Source organism: Hippopotamus amphibius, chromosome 6 (genome assembly GCF_030028045.1).
Source record: "Hippopotamus amphibius kiboko isolate mHipAmp2 chromosome 6, mHipAmp2.hap2, whole genome shotgun sequence".
Lineage (NCBI taxonomy): Eukaryota > Metazoa > Chordata > Mammalia > Artiodactyla > Hippopotamidae > Hippopotamus > Hippopotamus amphibius.
Genome location: NC_080191.1, coordinates 159,241,574 through 159,261,195, shown reverse-complemented (window position 1 = coordinate 159,261,195; position 19,622 = coordinate 159,241,574). Strand labels below are relative to the sequence as shown.

General features: G+C 43.7%; 2 protein-coding genes across 9 annotated transcripts in view; one reads left to right on the top strand and one right to left on the bottom strand.

Moving 5' to 3' along the window:
• The window catches only part of ABCC5 (ATP binding cassette subfamily C member 5), a 188,660-nt gene that overhangs the window by 62,109 nt on the left and 106,929 nt on the right, over positions 1-19,622 (top strand). For 2 of the 8 annotated variants that reach the window (XM_057739773.1, XM_057739772.1), the window contains exon 2: positions 9,413-9,499. The exons of the other annotated variants lie outside the window; for them this stretch is intronic. The gene's annotated coding sequence lies outside the window, so the exon portion shown is untranslated. The remainder of the gene's footprint in view (positions 1-9,412; positions 9,500-19,622) is intronic. 8 annotated transcript variants of the gene reach the window in all.
• LOC130855512 (5-hydroxytryptamine receptor 3C-like) lies at positions 6,591-12,456 on the bottom strand. The gene is given in 11 exon segments (XM_057739233.1): positions 6,591-6,796; positions 6,799-6,819; positions 6,950-7,165; positions 7,350-7,554; positions 8,026-8,180; positions 9,006-9,175; positions 9,452-9,561; positions 10,395-10,439; positions 10,858-11,024; positions 12,283-12,308; positions 12,428-12,456. Coding segments are annotated over 11 exon segments (1,350 nt in total).

Here is a 19,622-nt window from a genome sequence, read left to right as displayed (position 1 = left end):
TTTTCCTTTTTTCTTGGCTTTTAGTTTCATTTAGGATTTTGCTTCCTCATTTCATTTTTCCTTCTCCATTCTTCTGTCTCTCTGTCTGCCACTTCCTGTGTAATATTTCAGCCTTGTCTTTAAGTCACCAATTCTTAATCTGTGTCTAATTTGCTTTAACTTATCCAATTAGGTTTTTAAGTTTTTCAATAATTATATTTTTTGTTTTTAGAAATTATATTTGCTTCTTCTAATACACCTGATTATTTTTATAGTCCCTTGTTCAGTGTACGAAATCTTTGATTATCACAATGTTGCAGTATGTTTTGCTCTATTTTCTTCCAGAAGTTTTATAGTTTTAATTTTTATATTTATGCCTATGATAAATTTTGAGCAAATTTTTGCATATGGTGTGAGGTAAGGATATCTATAGTTCACATAAATATCTAGTTGTTCTAGCACCATTCATTAATAAGACTATTCTTTCTCCATTGAATTATTTTGACTCCTTGTCAAAACTCAATTGACTAGGGGCTTCCCTGGTGGCACAGTGGTTAAGAATCCTGCCAATGCAGGGGACACAGGTTTGAACCCTGGTCCAGGAAGATCCCACATGCTGTGGAGCAGCTAAGCCCATGTGCCACAACTACTGAAGCCCACGTGCCTAGAGCCTGTGCTCCGCAACAAGAGAAGCCACAGCAATAAGAAGCCCATGCACCACAAAAATAGTATCCCCCGCTTGTGGCAACTGGAGAAAGCCCTTGTGCAGCAACGAAGACACAGTGCTGCCAATAAATAAATAAATAAATAAATTAATTAAAAAATCAGTTGACTGTAATTGCATGGATCTGTTTCCGGATCCTCTGTTCTGTTCCATTGATCTATATCTATCCTTACATTGTCTCACTTACTGTATCTCTAAAGTAAGTAAAAATCAAGTAGTATAATTTCTTCACCTTTGTTCTTCTCTTAAAAATTATTAGGCATTTGCAATTCTATATATATTTTAGAATCAGCTTGTCAGCTCTATAGAAACAAACAAACAAAAACCCCTGTGCTTTCTTGTGAGTTAAGTAATGCTTTAAAAAAATAACATGCAAATTTAGGGGAGACCAAGATGGTGACATAGGAGTCTCCTAAATGTCCTTCCTCCCACAGACACACACACAGCAATTTCCTATGAGAGAAATCCAGAAATTAGCTGAGTGACTCCTAAATATCAGGCAAATGAGAAAATATCCACATGGAAACAGGTAGAAAAGATGGAGACATACTTTCACTGTAAATCAGTCCTCCTCCCAGCACAATACCATATAGTCAGGAGGGAACCTTCAACTCTGGAGTGAACCCTCTCCTGAAGAGTGAAGGCTTTGGACCACACATCTAGCATCCCAACTTTTATTCATCCCCTTCCTTGTTACAAAAAAGATTTAAGATATTATACCCTTTAACTGAGGATATATAAAGGGAGTTAAGCAATTACCATTGTTATCTAGTTTAATGCTTGATTGAAGACAATTTGCCAATGTTCTTTTATTTTTATTTTATTTTTTTTAACTTTTTTTTTTGGCCATGCACTGTGGCATGTGAGATCATAGTTCCCTGACCAGGGATTGAACCCGCACCCCTGCATTGGAAGCTTGGAATCTTAACCCTCTAGACTGCCAGGGAGAGTCCCCTGGTGTTCTTTTAATATCAATAATCGAGCAGTGATTTTAATCTAATGTAAGTTTGAGTCTGTTGAACTCCGTAAATAAGACTATAATTACTAACCTAAAAATAATTAAATGAAAACCTATACAACAATGAATATGAACAACTATTGCTATTCACACAACATAGCTAAATCTTACAAACATAATATTGAGGAAAAGAAGCCAGACATAAAAGAATACATACTGTAATTCCATTTATCTGAAATTCTAAAACAGACTAAACTAGTCTAGAAGTCAGGTTAGTGTTTATCTTTGGAGAGAATGAATGGGAATAATGATTGGGAGGGACCCCAAAGAGTGTTTTTCCTAAAGTTGTTCTATTTCTTCTCCTGGGTATTGGTTATACAGGTGTGATCAATTTCAAAAAAAAAAACTCATTAAGTGATACACAGATTTGTATACTTTTTAAAATAAATTTATTTATTTATTTATTTAGTATTTATTGGCTGCATTGGGTCTTTGTTGCTGCACACAGGTTTTCTCTAGTTGCCATGAGCGGGGGTGCTACTCTGAATTGTGGTGCATGGGCTCCTCACTGTGGTGGCTTCTCTTGTTGCGGAACACGGGCTCTAGGCCTGCGGACTTCAGTATTTGTAGCACATGGGCTCAATAGTTGTGGCTCATGGGCTCTAGAGCGCAGGCTCAGTGGTTGTGGTGCGTGGGCTTAGTTGCTCTGAGGCATGTGGGATCTTCCTGGAGTAGGGATTGAACCCCTGTCCCCTGCATTGGCAGGTGGATTCTTAACCACTGAGCCACCTAGGAAGTCCCTGTACACTTTTCTGTATATATATTATATTGCAATAAAAAGTTTAATTTAAAAACTTAAGTGAAGGAAGAAAAACCTTCTTTATTGTGTAAGGTTTTGGCATACCAGCTGTGTGTTGCACTTAATATGTTAAAAGGCTGAGTTAATGATTCAAGATATTGCTTAAGAATTATTGAATACTGAAATAAGAAACTACTCTGGATGACTAAATGTCTCAGACTGGCTTAAATAATACATGAAAGATGGAATCCAAGTGTAAGGTAGAGAAGAGTGAAAAGAAAGCAGTTTATGAATTCAAGATCCCTGAGACTAGGAATCTAAGCAGGTCTTTCCTCAGAAAGTATGAGAAAATAGGAAGAGTTGTGGTCTTAAGTTTAGTCAGAAGAAGGAACTAGGCAAGCAGACAGAATTGCTGCTCCTTTGGCATCTAATGAAGATCATGTAAGAACAGTGTGGAGCAGGTAGTAAGAGAGTGAGAGAGACCTGGGCATTGGAAATGTTGGCTTTGGGTTACTTGGCAGAATTACTGAATTTACCTTGAAAGGAAGAATCTTGAAGACTGATTTATTTCCTAGTTGCATTTTATCTTCTGTCTGCTAAAGTGTGTCTTTATAAATCCTTGTGCTTGCTTAGTAAGAAATTCCAGACCTCTTTGGTGGTTCCTTGAGATGGGTAGCCACATGTTATAGAAAATCCTTGTGATGTAATTATAAAGCGCTACTTATTAGTATAGATTCTTACCACCATATATGCTATATATGTGGAATAATGAATATTGGGGGTATCACCTCTGAATTATTAAGGATGATATAAATTTAAGAATCCACCAATGCAGGGGACATGGGTTTGATCCCTGGTCTGGGAAGATCCCATATGCCATGGAGCAACTAAGCCCATGCAGACAGCTGCTGAGCCTGCGCTCTAGAACCCATGAGCCACAACTACTTGAGCCCGTGTGCTGCAACTGCTGAAGCCCACGTGCCTAGAGCCCGTGCTCTGCAACAAGAGAAGCCACCGCAGTGAGAAGCCGGTGCACCGCAACAATGAGTAATCCCCACTCACTGCAACTAAAGAAAGCCCGTGTGCAGCAACAAAGACCCAATGCAGCCAAAAAAAAAGATAAAGGAGAAATGATAGTGAAAGATAGATGTTGATATAAGGAAAGTATAGATATAAGAGAAAATACAAGAGTAGTTAACAGAGGAAGGTGAGAGAAAATGATGTTGAAAGAGCAAACAGATGAGCTTGGTTTTCAGAGAGCGAAGCAGAGGGATGAAAGAAGAGAGGGGGTAAGTATGAAATATGGTACTGTCTGTAGATATTCTGGATTTCCAGAAGGTGGAAGGACTCAAAGTCCATGTTGAGACAAAAACATACAATAAGAATAGGCAGATATATGGGGTGCCAAAAGAATAAGTAGGGAGGAATTTTTCTCAGAATTGTTTAAAGAATGAGAAAAGAAACACTGAGATGGGAGAAGGTTGTGAGGATACTCCTGGATACTGCTAAGAAAAGGTGAGAGGGATTTCCCTGATGGTCCAGTGGTTAAGACTCCACGCTTCCACTGTAGGGGGTGCAGGTTCGATCCCTGGTAGGGAAAGTAAGATCCCACATGCTGCGCGGTACAGCCAAAAAAAATTTTTTTTAGAAATTAAAAATAATAAATAAATAAGTAAATAAATAAATAAATGGAGAGAGTGGGAGCTTAGAAATGGCAACCTAAGAAGTTAGAAACATAATTGAGCTTTTAAAGAGAGTACTATATCCAGGGCCATTTAAATAGTTCATAAATTTCAATGTATACTTTTTTTTTTTAGTTCTTTATTGGAATATAATTGCTTAACACTCCTGTACCAGTTTTTAAGGTACACCAAAGTGAATCAGCTGTATTTATACATATATCCCCATATAGTTTTTTTGAATGGGAGCAGGACATTGGAAATCAAGGTACCACCTCTGAAATGGTGAAATACCCCTAGCATTCCTGCTGACACATCTAGGCTAGAATTAGCTTAAAATATTTTGCTTCATTGTCAGGTCATGTTTTAAACTTCAGGGCTCACCTCAACCTTAACATATGATTAGTATGTTGTTTTGAAAAGGATGTTGTCAATTGTAATGGTCTGGCCACAGAAAACCTAAAGTCACATATGTATGAGGTGGAAAAAAAATTACAGGATGACGTCTAGAGAAATACAAATATGAGGATGGGAAAGGAAAAAGGATGCAAAGGTGATCTTAAGGAATTTGAAATTCCTCAATGATGTTGTAAACACTCTTCATTTTAAGTTATTGGCAAAAGTCAACAACAAGTTTCTGGGTGAGAAACATGTTCCAAGTAATGGAAAGAAGGAAACATAAGAGAATCTGCAAGCAACAGTGCCTCTGCCAGTGTGTAAGGAAGGTCTCTAAAAGTGAAAGGTAGTTGACATGTAAAAAAGCGCTGCTAATTTTCTACATACGTTATGGAAAAATAAGATAAAATATGCCAAGATGGGATAAAGGGATTCCATCTAGAGCATTATAATAAACACTGATTCTTGCTTGGCTGACATTCATTCATGCATTTAATAGTTCAACAAGTCTATTAAGCACCTATGATATGTCAGGCATCATGGTACCATATACTGAGCTGTAAAAATGGATGAGACATTGTACCTGACCTTTAGGAAAGCACACTCTCTAAGTGGAGGCAGAAATAGAAATAAATCCCTGAAATCTATTCATCTAGTTGAATATAATTAAAACATAATACAGATATTCATTCTTGGTATTCTTTCACTTCCCCTTTCAATTTCTGTCTCTCCTCAGGTCCTTGCTCCCAGCTAGCTGTTAGAGTCCTCCCCAGGATGACTGCTGGTGGCAGTGTGAAGTACTATTAATACAGAATTCTTTTTTAAGAAATAGAGTTGTTGTTTCTTTGTTTTTTGTTTTTTTGTAAAAATAATACGGGCTCATTGAAAACACAGACAAGGATATACAAGAAGATAGCAATCACTAATAATTCCATTATCCAGGACAAAGTTCGCTCTTGGTTTTTTTGGTGTCTAGCCATCCATACCTTTTCGTCTGCATTTCTATCTAGCACATTTTTTTTTTAATATTTATTTATTTGGCTGTATCGGGTCTTAGTTGCAACATGCAGAATCTTCGTTGCGGCATGCAGGATCTTTAGTTGTGGCATGTGAACTCTTTGTTGCAGCATGTGGGCTCTAGTTCCCTGACCAGGGATCAAACCTGGACCCCCTGCATTGGGAGCACAAAGTCCTAGCCACTGGACCACCAGGGAAGTCCCACTCTATTTTTTAAAAGAGAAATTAGGTACACATACTGTTTTATAACTTTTCTCCACTTTATATATCATGGAGCTGTTTCCATAGTTTTAACAGAGATGTACATTCTCACTTTAAATGGCTACAAAGCATTCCATTGTGTGGCTGTACAACTATTTAACCTGAACCCTTTAATTGAGGCCCTTAACTAGACTTCCTGGACTTCCTCCAGGCATGTATATTCAAGAGGCCCTTTGTGAAATCAGAAGAACCTGTCAGAATAAAAAATGACACACAAAAACATGAAATGGAAATGGTTGATGAAAGGGACTTTTTGCAATTGTAAATATTTTATAGTAATTTCTTGCAAATGAGACGCCCTCATTCTTTTGAATCTCTGAAAGTGTCTGAGACTTCAAACCAAATCAGATTACATCTGTTTAGGGTGACGTATCAGAGCTTCTGCAAGAGGACTCTTTACCTTGGTGTTTGTGGAGCTGTAATAAACGTACTGAGGAGCCAGTGCTTTCTGGAAAGTTGTTTACCGGGACAGTCCGTCCAGGAGAGTCCACTGACCCCGATCGCCGGTGGTAAGGGAATCAGAAGTTAGGTGTAGGTAAGGAGCATGGGAAGTGTGCAGGACTGAGGACTGTGCGTGTGAGAAGTCAGGAGATTGTCTAGGGCTGTTCCGAACCTGCTCGGTAGGGCTGTGTTGGGGTTTGGGGAATGTAGAGGGGACACGGTAGTTGCTGGGGGTTAGTGGCTAAGATTAGGGAAGGGCCTGCGTCTGGCTGGCCCTAAGACCACAAGGAACTTCAAGTTGTGGTTTGCAGGGAGAGGCGGGTGTGGGTGTCATGCCTAGGTGTTCCAGAGGACGATGACCGTGGTGATGGAGGTGGCCATGAAGAGCAGGTAGAGGCGGAAGAGCAAGGTGTCCATCATGTGGCTGAACCGCACCCACAGGCTGACCAGGTGCTGCTTCTGAGCCTCGTCTTCCTGCTGGGCCCTCGCTGACCCAGGGCAGCCATTTGGCTCTGCCTCTCTGGGACCTGACACCTTCCCCCCAACTCCACAGGCTCCTTCACACCTGCGGAGAGACAGAGACTCAGCCATGGGCTACCAAGGTCAGCTGGCAGGTTGTGAGGACAGGGAAGGAGGTGAGGCAGAGAAGGGGCGGTGATGGAAGAGGAAGTGTGGGCAGTGAGGATTTCCCTCACCAGGCAGGTGTGCGGGGCTGAGGCCCAGGCCCGTGTTTCCCTTCTGGGGCTCAGCAGGGCAGCATTTCCCGGGGCTGGCGCAGTGTAGAAGCAGGGAATGGAGCCAGCGAGGCATGGGTGGGGGCTGGGTGGTGGCCAGGTGCAGCAGGTAGGTGATGAAGATGGTCTCCATCAGGCTGACCACCATCAGTGACAGACACAGGGCAAAGTAGACACCTGGAGGCAAAGCAAACTATAAATAAATCTGGGCAGATTCCGCTCTACAATTTTTTCCCCCAAATCCAATCTTTTCTCAGAACCCATTCCCTCCTTAAGTGGAGAGGCAGCAGTTCTCCTGCTACCCTCCTCCCACCATGTCCCTCACTGCCTTTGCTTCCCTGGAAATTGGGAGGGGCAGTGCTGATGAGGGCGGTGCCCCTGACAGGGAGTAGATCGCTCGTCGTGAACAGGAAGACGTTGTAGCCCAGCAGCAGAGTTGACTTGAATGGGGCACGGTTCTTACTTGCTGCCGGCAGGTAGAAGCTAAGGGCGTCGATGGCAGCCAGAAAGCTACTGGGCATCGGGAGGTTTATGACGTAGAGGCTGGGCCTGCGCCTGATGGCCACCTGGTGGGGAGGAGTGTGGAGAATGTGGCAAATAACCGATGCCAGAAGGCTCAATTCTATATTTGGTTATCCAGTCCTTGCTGATGTCCAGTTAGGCTGGCCGTGGGATGACCTCTGTGGCTAACAGATGCATTTAATTGTGCCATCTTCGGAAGTGCCCCCAGTTTTGTTCTCTAATTTTCCCTTGTGTCCCACCTGCTGGGAGCACAACAATTGCAGACTTTTAGAGGCAAGTGGGGTGCTTTGGACCTTCAGACAGGACCATCCATTCTTACAACAGCCCAGCTGCTCTTCCTCTCTGCAGGGCAGAGGTCTTGGGGATCCTTCTTGAGGGCAGTTAGGGTAGAGGGTGGAGTAAGGAGCACGTGCTTAACCCCCTGGAACTATTTTTACATCCCAGCGGGCCTTAGATCAAGAGGAAAATCACAGAGCAACTGAGCTCAGAAGTCAAACAGGGGCCCCTGGACTTACATAGAACATGATCTGGGCATATAGGTTGCTGTCCACCAACATCTTTGGGGTGGGCTTGTTGATGTTCAGGAGCTCCCACTCCCCCCGAATGACATTACGAGACGTGTCTGTTATCACCCACAATTCCCTGTGCATGCCCGGAAGCATGCTGTCCACTGCAAGGGAGGCCGGGGCAGTCAGTCCAGAAGTGCCCTTAAGTCTCCTGCACACAAGATTCGATTCCTCCCCCACTTAGCTTCTTCAACAAATTCTCCTGTGTCCTTTAAAGGCAGGGCATCCATGTTGTCTCAGATGGGTCACAGGACCAGCAATTCACATATGTGTGGGCTATAGCACTGGAAGTTTTGTTGTTGTTGTTGAAGTCAAAGTTATGGGAAGATTAGATATGACTCAGACACGAGTCGAGAACTTTTGAAGTCGTTCCTATTTTTCTTCTCAATTCCCCATTTCTATCATGTTGTTTTAGTGGACTCAGTCTTGAACAGCTCAATATTTTTATAATTACACGCATGCCTATTGTAAAGATTAATTTATCCAGTTCTGCCACAAACACCTGCTGGCATTCAGTTACATTAATCACTGGTTTACGTGTGTTAGTTATTAATGTTAAAAGGTTTGAGCTGAAAATTATAGACATGCAGCAGCTCAGGGTCAGGTGGGCCTCATTTGGTGCAAGGGTCATCTAAGATCTAAAGTAGTGGTTTGTGGGTTTTTTTTTAACTTTATTGAGGAATTAAAGCGGTAGTTCTTAGCCCTGTCTGTGCATTAGCATCACCTGGGGAGATATAAAAAATCACAGTAACTGAGCCCCACCTAGAACAAGTAAATTGGAATTTCTGGGGTGATGCATAGTTACTGGTATTTTTCAGTGGGCAGCCAGAGTCGAGAAACACTGATCTAAAACCTTCCTAAATAACACCTACATCACTTAAATATCTTCCCCTGAACCTTAAATGGTTACCAAAATGTGTCTTGCTCACCTGCGTAGAGGAGGGAACTGGAGGTGAGTGTGCAGTTCTGTTGGTCAAAAGGCAAGTAGAAGATGTCCAGCTTACAGATGCTGGTCACCTTCATTGGCCTGTCATACTGTATTAGACCTTGGCTGCTGACATACGCAGTGAGACCTGGAGGTACCTGACCCACATCCACACTGCTTGTGAGAGGCAGGGAGAGGCGGGTGCTGTGGGTGCCTTCATCAGCTTTTGATTCCCTTCCTTCCCAGGTCTTCCCCTACTGTGCTCACCTTTTGGGCTCTTTCTCTAAGGTCACTCTCTCTTGTCTCTTCTGCTCATAGTGTTTTGTGGGAGTCACCTAACTGAGACTGTGGCCCAGTCTGAATCTGTTAGTGCCCTCGAGCCCTGCACTGACCCTTGGCTGTTCTTTGCAGATGGGCTTCACGCTGGCTTTCCCCTACGCAGATAGGCACGATTCCATGAAGATGATATCTGGGAGCCACAGGTTCTCAGCTGATACAGTGAGTTTATTGTTGCTAACACAGTCTTCTGGGTTCCAGCTGACAAAAAGATTGTCCCACATCTGCAGCCAGGGTGGTGGAAGCAGAGATGAGGGATGGTGGAGCTTGTCCAGTCAGGCCCTCCTGTCCTTCCCTTTCTTCTTCTTCTTTTTTTTTTAATAAATTTATTTATTTATTGGCTGCATTGGGTCTTTGTTGCTGCACACAGGCTTTCTCTAGCTGCTGAGAGCGGGGGCTACTCTTCATTGTGGTGTGTGGGCTTCTCATTGCCGTAGCTTCTCTTGTTGCAGAGCACAGGCTCTAGGCACGTGGGCTTCAATAGTTGCGGCACATGGGCTCAATAGTTGTGGCTCACAGGCTCTAGAGCACAGGCTCAATAGTTGTGGCACATGGGCTTAGTTGCTCCACGGCATGTGGAATCTTCCCAGAGCAGGGCTCAAACCCGTGTCCCCTCCATTGGCAGGCAGATTCTTAACCACTGCGCCACCTGGGAAGTCCCTCCCTTTCTTCTTTAAACTCTGACCCTCTTACTTCTACCGGGGTCCCTGATGACTGCAGCCTATCTCCACTGCTTTATTAGCCAAGTGTCATTGGCAAAGTACCCCTTAATGGCCTTTTTTAAAGGCAGACCTTAAATATAGCTTAAAACACTTTGGATCTAGGGACACACCACTACACTGATCTGCAACCACTTGGCCATTTTCTTAGGCCACCACTTCTACCTTACTAAGCTGCCCGGGAGATTTGTGTCCCCAGGACCAGTCCGGTTCTAGATGGAGTTATTTGGTCCCAGAAAGATTTATACATTGGGTAGAGATCTGGAAAACCTTTATGTGACTCCTCAAATTTAAACTTATAATTGGGAGTGGGAAGGGGAAGAGTTGATCTGCCTTACCATAGTAATCCACAGGAATGATGTCAGAAGCTGGAGCCGTGCAGCCTGGTAAAGAAAAACCCATCCAGGATTATTAGTGCAAAAAGATTTGGCCCACTCCCACCATATATACCTATAAATATTTACTAATTTATTGGACCAGGCATAGTTCTAGATGCTGAACTGTCTTGTCCTTATTGTCGCCCCTTGTATCTAGGAACAATTCAGGTTTTAATTGCTATATAGACCACTTCTTTCTGGAGCCTTCCAGAAAGGTCAGGACTCAAGGATAAATCCTTCCTGAAAAAATGTCACTACAGCATTCTTCTCTGTGTCACCCCATCCCATAGGAAAACCCTCTAATTGGTACAGATCCATTCAGACTACCAATTGTTCACCTCTGGACCAATACAATGTTGGTTCAACAGGGCAGAGGATCCTTATTCCCCATTAGAAGCTATGGAAAGTGGGGACCAGGTCTTACCACTTCCAGGATGGCAGACAGGATGAAGGAGATGTTGACATGAGTGGGGATGCTGAAGTTGGTGACTGGACGGAAGGCTTTTCTGTCAAACACTGCTTGGAAGGCAGCAGGATCCACCCCATGCTGGTCGAATCCTGAGCAATGGATGGTGAAAGTGTCTCCTCTTCCTGTAGAGAGCAGAGACCCTGTGAGAGAGGGCCTGTATTCCTAGGGCTGGAGCCTCTCTGCAGAGAGAGAAAACAGGGGACACACTGGGAGGAGCAGGTGAGCGCTCCTTCCTGGGCCAAGACTTCCCAAGGCCATAGCCCTTCCTGCCAGGGCTGGAGAGGATGGGCTGGTCTGGTAGGCAAATGGTGGAAATTAATGTGGGAGTTGAGTCAGTATCTATTCTCATTTTCATTGTTCATCTTCATGCAAAACCTGCCCAGATCTGTATGCGAACTCATCCGTGATGTATTGACAGCCACTTCAGTAAGGCCTACGGTGTACCCATCATAAGACTCTTGGGTCCCCTTAGTAGCACCACTCAGCACTACCCTAGAGCTTGTAATCAAGGTCACTTAGAAATCTCCTCTAATGATTTCTCACCTTCATTTCAGAGACTTCTGTTTACCTAAGCCAAGAGCTGATTTATCAAGAAGATAAGAGAGATAAACAATCGCACTTACTAGGTAGATATGGGAGACATGTAGTGAGTGTCCTGAATGCGTGCTTACCTTGATACTTTATGCTTGTTTTGCCCTGCTCAGATTTAGTGACCTCAGATATCTTAGGATTTATTTCCAGCACTGGGATCATCAGGCGATATCACTGAGCATAAACCATCTGCCAGTCACATAGTGAGCCCAGTGTGGGTGTTTTCTCTTGGCCATGGCCAGGGAACCATCTAGGTAGTACCTGAGCAGAATCTTGGCCCCATTTCCATTTTTGTGTGATCTTTTTCTCGGCTGCTTCTCTTTATCTCTCTTTCCATAATATTTAAGGTATGTACCCAGACTGGGAACAAATATTCCCTCATGGAGGCAGAGTATCCACTTTCTCCTATCGCAGCTTGATTCCCACCCTCTCTTGGTATTTTACTTACTCCTTCAGGGCTACTCTTTTCATAGACACCATATCAAAGGAAAAAGAGACAGGGAAGGTAGGATGAGGATGTGGTGGAAGAGGCACTGGACGACACTGAAAAGGTAGAATTGGAGAGGTGGTGAAATGGGACGGTTTGGTAGATCCCTATGCAGTCAGAGAGAGAGGAGGGCTTGAGCAGTGGAATGTCTTTCTATCTGTCACCAAAAGGAAATTGAGACACTGACTTTATGCAAGAACTATTTAACACGTTAATTCTAATGTCCCCTAAGTGCCAGAAGGAAGTTCCTAGATATCCTTCAGAACCACACTCTGGTCTTCACTGTTCTTGCCCCATCTTACCTTGAAGCAGAAGGCTGATAATGAAGCTAAAGGGGAATCCCCATCTAGCGGGCCACCCCCCCTTCCAGCCTCCTCTTCCGGACTCTTCTCTGGGGACTTATCAGGAACCCCCAAACCCTGGGGCTTAAAGGAGCTCGGACCACACCTTGGTTCCTGGTTTTGAATACTGCTCATGACAGATGACCACACCCTGATGAGAGACTGTGGCCAGAGAGCTCACAGCAGAGTGTCCTGCTTTGCCCCTGTCCAGGTATGCCTTCCAGGCTCCAGGCAGGGAGAAAGTTAGGCCAGGATTAAGGGATCGTGTTTGGCAGCTGTGTGCTGAGATCAATAAAGAAATAACTGACTTCAATGAGAGAGTGTGGGCTGAGGAAATAAGAATTATTATTTTTCTAAGGCCAGGGAATCTGCAGATTTGGAAAGGTGACAATATTTAGTGATTTGGTTATGTATTCATTCAGAATAATTGCAAACACCAAATTATAAACATTGATTCATAGCTTCATTATCTATTGTTTATACTTTCCAACATCACCTAGCTAGATTTCCTCTTTCCAGTCTTTCTGCCTTGCTGATTCATTCTCCCCCAGGCTAATGTTCTCCATACAACTTTTAAAATAAATTTATTTGTTTATTTATTGGCTGCGTTGGGTCTTCATTGCTGTGAGAGCTTTCTCTAGTTGCGGAGAGTGGGGACTACTCTGCTGTGGTGCACAGGCTTCTCATTGCAGAGCACTGGCTCTAGGTGCGTGGGCTTCAGTAGTTGTGGCACGTGGGCCCAATAGTTGTGGTTCATGGGCTCTAGAGTGCAGGCTCAGTGGTTGTGGCTTGGGCTTAGTTGCTCCGAGTCATGTGGGACCTTCCTGGACCAGGGATTTAAGCAGTGTCTCCTGCATTGACAGGCGGATTCTTAACCACTGCGCCACCAGGGAAGTCCCTCCATACAACTTTTTACTCTATGCATTGATTACGTGATAATAGATGTCACAAAACAGATAGCAGATCTGTTTTTAACATCTTTGTGTTGTCAATAGTGTTATACGTTATCATAAACTAGTAATCTCAGTTAGCATTAATATTAATGGCCTGTATCAATGTTATGTCTTATATCACATCTCTGTAAAAAACACAATCGGACCAAATGAGTGAATTGGGGCGTTGTTATGTTAAGTATCTCAGTTACATTTCCAGAAAGACTTGGAAAGTTTTTTCTTGCAGAAACGGTGAAGAGTCAGATCTAGAATACAAAAGAAACTTCGTTCAGAATGGAAGATCATGACGACACCAGATAGAAACTGCTAAGGAAGGCAGGAATGACTTAGGGGCCCAAAGTGGGAAAGTACAGCACAGAAGGCTGCAGTATCTCGTGTTTAAAGTTTGAAATGTCTGCAGTCCTTCAGCCCCACCAGCTCTATAAGTCATTTCTTCCCTTCTTTGGAAACTTGGCCAAAGGACTGGGCCGTCATGCCGTGTAGGACCATAGTACTACTGTGTCTGTATCCACATGGACATGTCTGTGGAGCACCGGACTCCTGGACTGGCCAAGAGTGAAGGGCTTTCAAGGGAAACCTGAGTTCCACAGGTAGGCGAGGCTCCCAGACCTTGGATCTAGGAAAGGAGGGCTAACTTCAGGCCCTGCTGAAAGTGGCTGAAGGTAGTTGACATATATCTTGTTTTTTTTATCAAAGTTGGCTGAAAAATGGGACCTAAGTCCCGACTGGACTCAGAAGTAGATATAGCTGTCAGGAGGTGGAGATGATAGAGAAAGGAGAAATAAAGCAGTAAGGTGCAAGGTTGCTTCCAACCTGGGGAGTCAGAGTTTCAACTCTAGGATCTGGAAATCTCAGGTGCTCTTGCTCCTGCTGCTGCTGCTGCGGGTGATAACTAACAGAGTGAGTACTTTACTGTATGCCAGGCATTGTACACCTCATTTTCTGTAATCCCCCAGCAATCCTACAATGTAGGTATTGGATAGGAGTATTTGGAAAAGAGAAATGGAGCCAAGTAAATAGAGAGAGGGCAACTGGACCTTGTATTTTCTGATCATATTTTAGAACATAATAAATTTGAGGAAAATAAAAATTTTGTCATTAACCACAGGAATCAAACACTCACAATCTATTGACATCTATTATATAAATACCTAAAATGGTGAATGAGGGACCATTTTCACATAAAGCAATAAAAATGATAGTACTTCAAATAACCAGGGTGGCAGGTTTTCTAATGTTTATGCCTTATTAGTAAGCCATATAAGAATCACACAGTTTTTCAGCACGGACATTGGGTCTCTTTCTACCTTCAGAATTCTTTACATTTACAGGGTGCTTTTCACATTGGCCAGTCTTCCATCTCAAAGTTTTAAGCACCTGGAATGCTAGTTTAGGAGGCATACTCACTTTAGGCTGCCTCTCAGAGTTCATGCCAGAACAGAGTTCCTTTAAACAAATGTGGTTTGGACATCCCTCCTGGGTATGCCTGCCTCCTCCTTCTCTTCTCCAGTAGGCTCTCAGATTGGGGAAGTTAGCTATATTTAGACAGAGCTTCAGTAGCTGGATTGTCATTTTCTGAGGCCATTAGGAATAGTTGTCCCCAGCATTCTCTGAAATATCCTGGGGAGTCTCTAAGGCTTCCATTTTAGCTCCAGATGCGTGTCTCTCGTAAGCCAAGCTGTGAGCTTTCCTGGTGACTCAGAACTAGGAGATGGTTCAGAAACTCTTAGCCAATTCAGGGGTCACTGTGGAAGGGTCAGAGGCTTCCTCCACTCTCAGCTTTCTCTGGGCATCTTGGGAGCCTCCGCGTTGGGTTCCTGTATCTTTAGGATTCTTGGGCACTCAGTCATGGCACCTAAAAAACAGAGGCTCTGAATGTGGGCTTTAGTTGCCTCCTTAGACAAGTCTGGGGCCAGTTAGGACTCCTGTGAACCTGGGATTGCCTAGAGCAGAGTTTCTCAACCTCAGTACTGTTGACATTTGGGGCTGGATAATCCTTTGTCTGGAGGACTGTCCTGTGCATTGTAAGATATTTAGCAGCATCTCTGTCCCACTAGATGCCAGTTCTATTCCCCACCCCAGTCGTAACCTTAATAATGTCTGCAGACATTGCCAAAGATCCACTTGGGGGTAAAATATCCCAGCCTGATCATTGGCAACTTGGATTCCTAGAGATTTAACTTTTATTTTTTTAGTCCCACTGCCCAGGTTATGGCAGTGAAAGCACTGAGTCCTAACCACTGGACCACCAGGGAATTCCCAACACCTTTTTTTTTTTAAATCCCAAATAATTATAGGATGGTCACTGCATCCTTTCCTCTCATTCCTTGTCCTAACTGGCTGGGCAATTTCTGGCCTGTCTTCATGGAACTCCCAGCATATACAGTGAGCAGACACTTGCACATCCTTTTCAGGCTTCTTAGTATTGGTGTCTTGTGTCTCCATGGCTGTACTGTGGGGAATCAGCAATAGGCAGGTTGGGCACTAGATTCCCTAAGGCTTTGGATACCAAGGCCAGAGGCACAGACACTGGATTTAGGAGCCCAGGCAAGAAAGTGTCCTAGGCTCAGAGGCTTCAGCACCTCGGCCAGCCAGCAGCGTCTGTGTGAGTAGGCTTGAGAGCCTGCTTTCATCCAAGATGAGGGCAAGTGTCACCTTCAACCTGATTTTTAAGCCCTATGCAGATACTAGATGGGTATTGTCCTGGCCTGGGGCACGCAGATTCTGGCTAAGGGCTACATAGGATAACTGAGTAGTCAGAATTAGGGGGTTTCAGAGGGGCCAGTGGCTGGGCATGGAGTACTGGGGCCTTCAGGAGCTAAGGAGAGGCAGCACTGGTTTGAGTCGGTGCTGGGGACATGGCTGGGTTTCTGAGCCCTTCATGTTTGGGGGGTGGGCAGTCCTGGATCTGAAGGAGGATACCATCAGCTTAAGGTGTGGGTGTTTCTAGAAATCTTTGCATTCCTCTGGGGTTTCCTAAACTTTAGTTGCAGCTTAACAATGGGCATCCTCATCTGGAAAAGCATTTTTGTCATCCTCTAGCTGCCTCTTGTTTTGGAGGATGGCCTCATACAGCACAAGCCAGCCTTCCCAAGAGGGTAGAAAGCCAAGGTGAAGAATCTCTCTGGAGACTATATAGTACCATTAAAGCCCCCAGGTTCAAATCTGGTCACCTCCTTAGTGGTCTCACTCCTAGTCTGGCTTTTTCTAAATTATCCTCCACTGTATAGGCCGTGTAATTTGAAATGCAGTGCTGACCATGTTCTTCTTAAACTCGATATCTTTCAATGGCTCCCATTGTCTGTGGCAGTTATGTTAAGATTGCTGAATCTGAGGGTGATAGGATCAAGATGGCAGAGTAGGAGGACGTGCGCTCACTCCCTCTTGCAAGAGCACCGGAATTACAGCTAACTGCTGAACCATCATCGACAGAAAAGCACTGGAACTCACCAAAAAAGACACCCCACATCCAGAGACAAGGGAGAAGCTGCAATGAGATGGTAGGAGGGGCGCAATCGCGTTAAAATCAAATCCCATAAATGCTGGGTGGGTGACTCACAACTGGAGAACAGTTATACTGCAGAAGTCCACCCACTTAAAGTAAGGGTTCTGAGCCCCATGTCAGGCTTCCTAACCTGGGAGTCCAGCAACAGGAGGAGGAATCCCCAGAGAATCAGACTTTGAAAGCCAGTGGGATTTGATTGCAGGACCTCCACAGGACTGGGGGAAACAGAGACTCCACTCTTGGAGGGCACACAAAAAAGTGTGCTCACCAGGACCCAGGGGGAAGGAGCAGTGATCCCATACGAGACTGAACCAGATCTACCTGCTGGTGTTGGAGGGTTGCCTGCAGAGGTTGGGGGAAGCTGTGGCTCACCAAGGAGACAGGGGCACTGGCGGCAGGGGTTCTGGGAAGTGCTCATTGGTGTGAGCCCTCCCAGAGTCTGCCAGTAGCCCCACCAAAGAGCCTGTAAGCTCCAGTGCTGGGTAGCCTCAGGCCAAACAACCAACAAGGTGGGAACACAGCCCCACCCATTGGCAGACAAGCAAATTAAAGTCTTACTGAACTCTGCCCACCCAGCCCTACCCACCATCAGTCCCTCCCATCAGGAGGCATGCAGGAGCCTCCTAGATAGCTTCTTCCACAAGAGGGCAGACAGCAGTATCAAGCAGTATCAGCAGTATTTCGTCTTGTGGAACTGAAAACCACAGCCACAGAAAGATAGAGAAAATGAAAAAGCAGAGGACTTTGTACCAGATGAAGGGACAGGATAAAACCCCAGAAAAACAACTAAATGAAGAGGAGATAGGCACCCTTCCAGAAAAAGAATTCAGAATAATGATGGTGAAGATGATCCAGGACTTTGAAAAAAGACTGGATGCAAAGATCAAAAAGTTTACCAAAGACCTAGAAGTAAAGAGCAAACAAACAGAGATATGCAACACAATAACTGAAATGAAAAACACACTAGAAGGAACCAATAGCAGGTTAACTGAGGCAGAGATATGTGGAATATGTGTATAAATACAGCTGATTCACTTTGGTGTACCTCATAAGCTGGTACAAGAGTGTAAAGCAATTATATTCCAATAAAGAGCTTAAAAAAAAAACTGAGGCAGAAGGGTGAATAAGTGACCTGGAAGGCAGAATGCTGATCATCACTGATGTGGAAAAGAATATAGAAAAAAGAATGAAAAGAACTGAAGACAGCCTAAGAGACCTCTGGGACAATGTTAAATGCACCAACATTCGCATTATAGGGGTCCCAGAAGGAGAAAAGAGAGAGAAAGGACCCGAGAAAATATTGGAAGAGATTATTGTTGAAAACTTCCCTAACATGGGAAAGGAAATAGCTACCCAAGTTCAGGAAGCGCAGGGAGTCCCAGGCAGGATAAACCCAAGGAGAAAGACGCCAAGACATATAGTAGTCAAATTGACAAAAATTAAAGACAGAGAAAAGTTATTAAAAGCAACAAGGGAAAAATGACAAATAGCATACAAGGGAACTCCCATAAGGTTAACAGCTGACTTCTCAGCAGAAACTCTGTAAGCCAGAAGGGAGTGGCATGATATATTTAAAGTGTGAAAGGGAAGAACCTACAACCAAGAATACTCTACCCAGCAAGGATCTCATTCAGATTCCATGGGGAAATCAAAAGCTTTACAGACAAGCAACAGCTAAGAGAATTCAGCACCACCAAACCAGCCCTACAACAAATGCTAAAGGAACTTCTCTAAGCAGGAAACTTAAGAGAAGAAAAGGACCTACAAAAACAACAACAAAACAATTAAGAAAATGGTAATAGGAACATACATATCAATAATTACCTTGAATGTAAATGGACTAAATGCACCAACCAGAAGACACCAACTGGCTGAATGGATACGACAACAAGAACCATATATATGCTGTCTACAAGACTCCCACTTCAGACCTAGGCACACATACAGACAGAAAGTGAGGGGATGGAAAAAGATATTCCATGTAAATGAAAATCAAAAGAAAGCTGGAGTAGCAATACTCATATCAGATAAAATAGACTTTAAAATAAAAAATATTACAAGAGACAAGAAAGGACATTACAAAAAGATCGAGGGATCCATCCAAGAAGAGGAGATGACAACTAATATATATGCACCCAATATAGGAGCACCTCAATACATAAGGCAAATGCTAACAACTATGAATGAGGAAATTCAAGGCAGAAATATAGACACAGATGTAGAGAACAAACATATGGACACCAAGTGAGGAATGCAGGGAGGGTTGGGGGGGAATGAATTGGGAGATTGCGATACCAAATTGTACACTCTAAATATATGCTGTTTATTGTCTGTTAACTGTATCTCAATAAAAGTTCTTAAAAAAAAAAAAGATTGCTAAAACTGAGAATTTCAGGTGATGTTGCAGCTGCTTATTCTGGGACCACACTTAGAGAACCACTGGCCTGTAGGATGAAATCTCACTCCTTAGCATGATGAAAAGGACTCCCTGACTTAAGTCCCACCTATCTCTGCATCATTTTGCTTTGGATTTTATTTTATTTTTTTAAATATTTATTTATTTATTTGGCTATGCCAGGTCTTAGTTGTAGCACGTGGGATCTTTAGTTGCAGCATGCAGGATCTTTAGTTGCAGCATGCGGGATCTAGTTCCCGGACCAGGGATCAAACCTGGGCCCCCTGCCTTGGGAGCTTGGAATCTTAACTGCTGGACCATCAGAGAAGTCCCACTTTGGATATTATGTTATAAAAGAGTTATTCTTATCTTTAATATGTATCAGAATTACCTGATGTGCCTCACCCTCGCCACTCTGGCCCTAAATCAAAATCTTAGCCTGGAACCA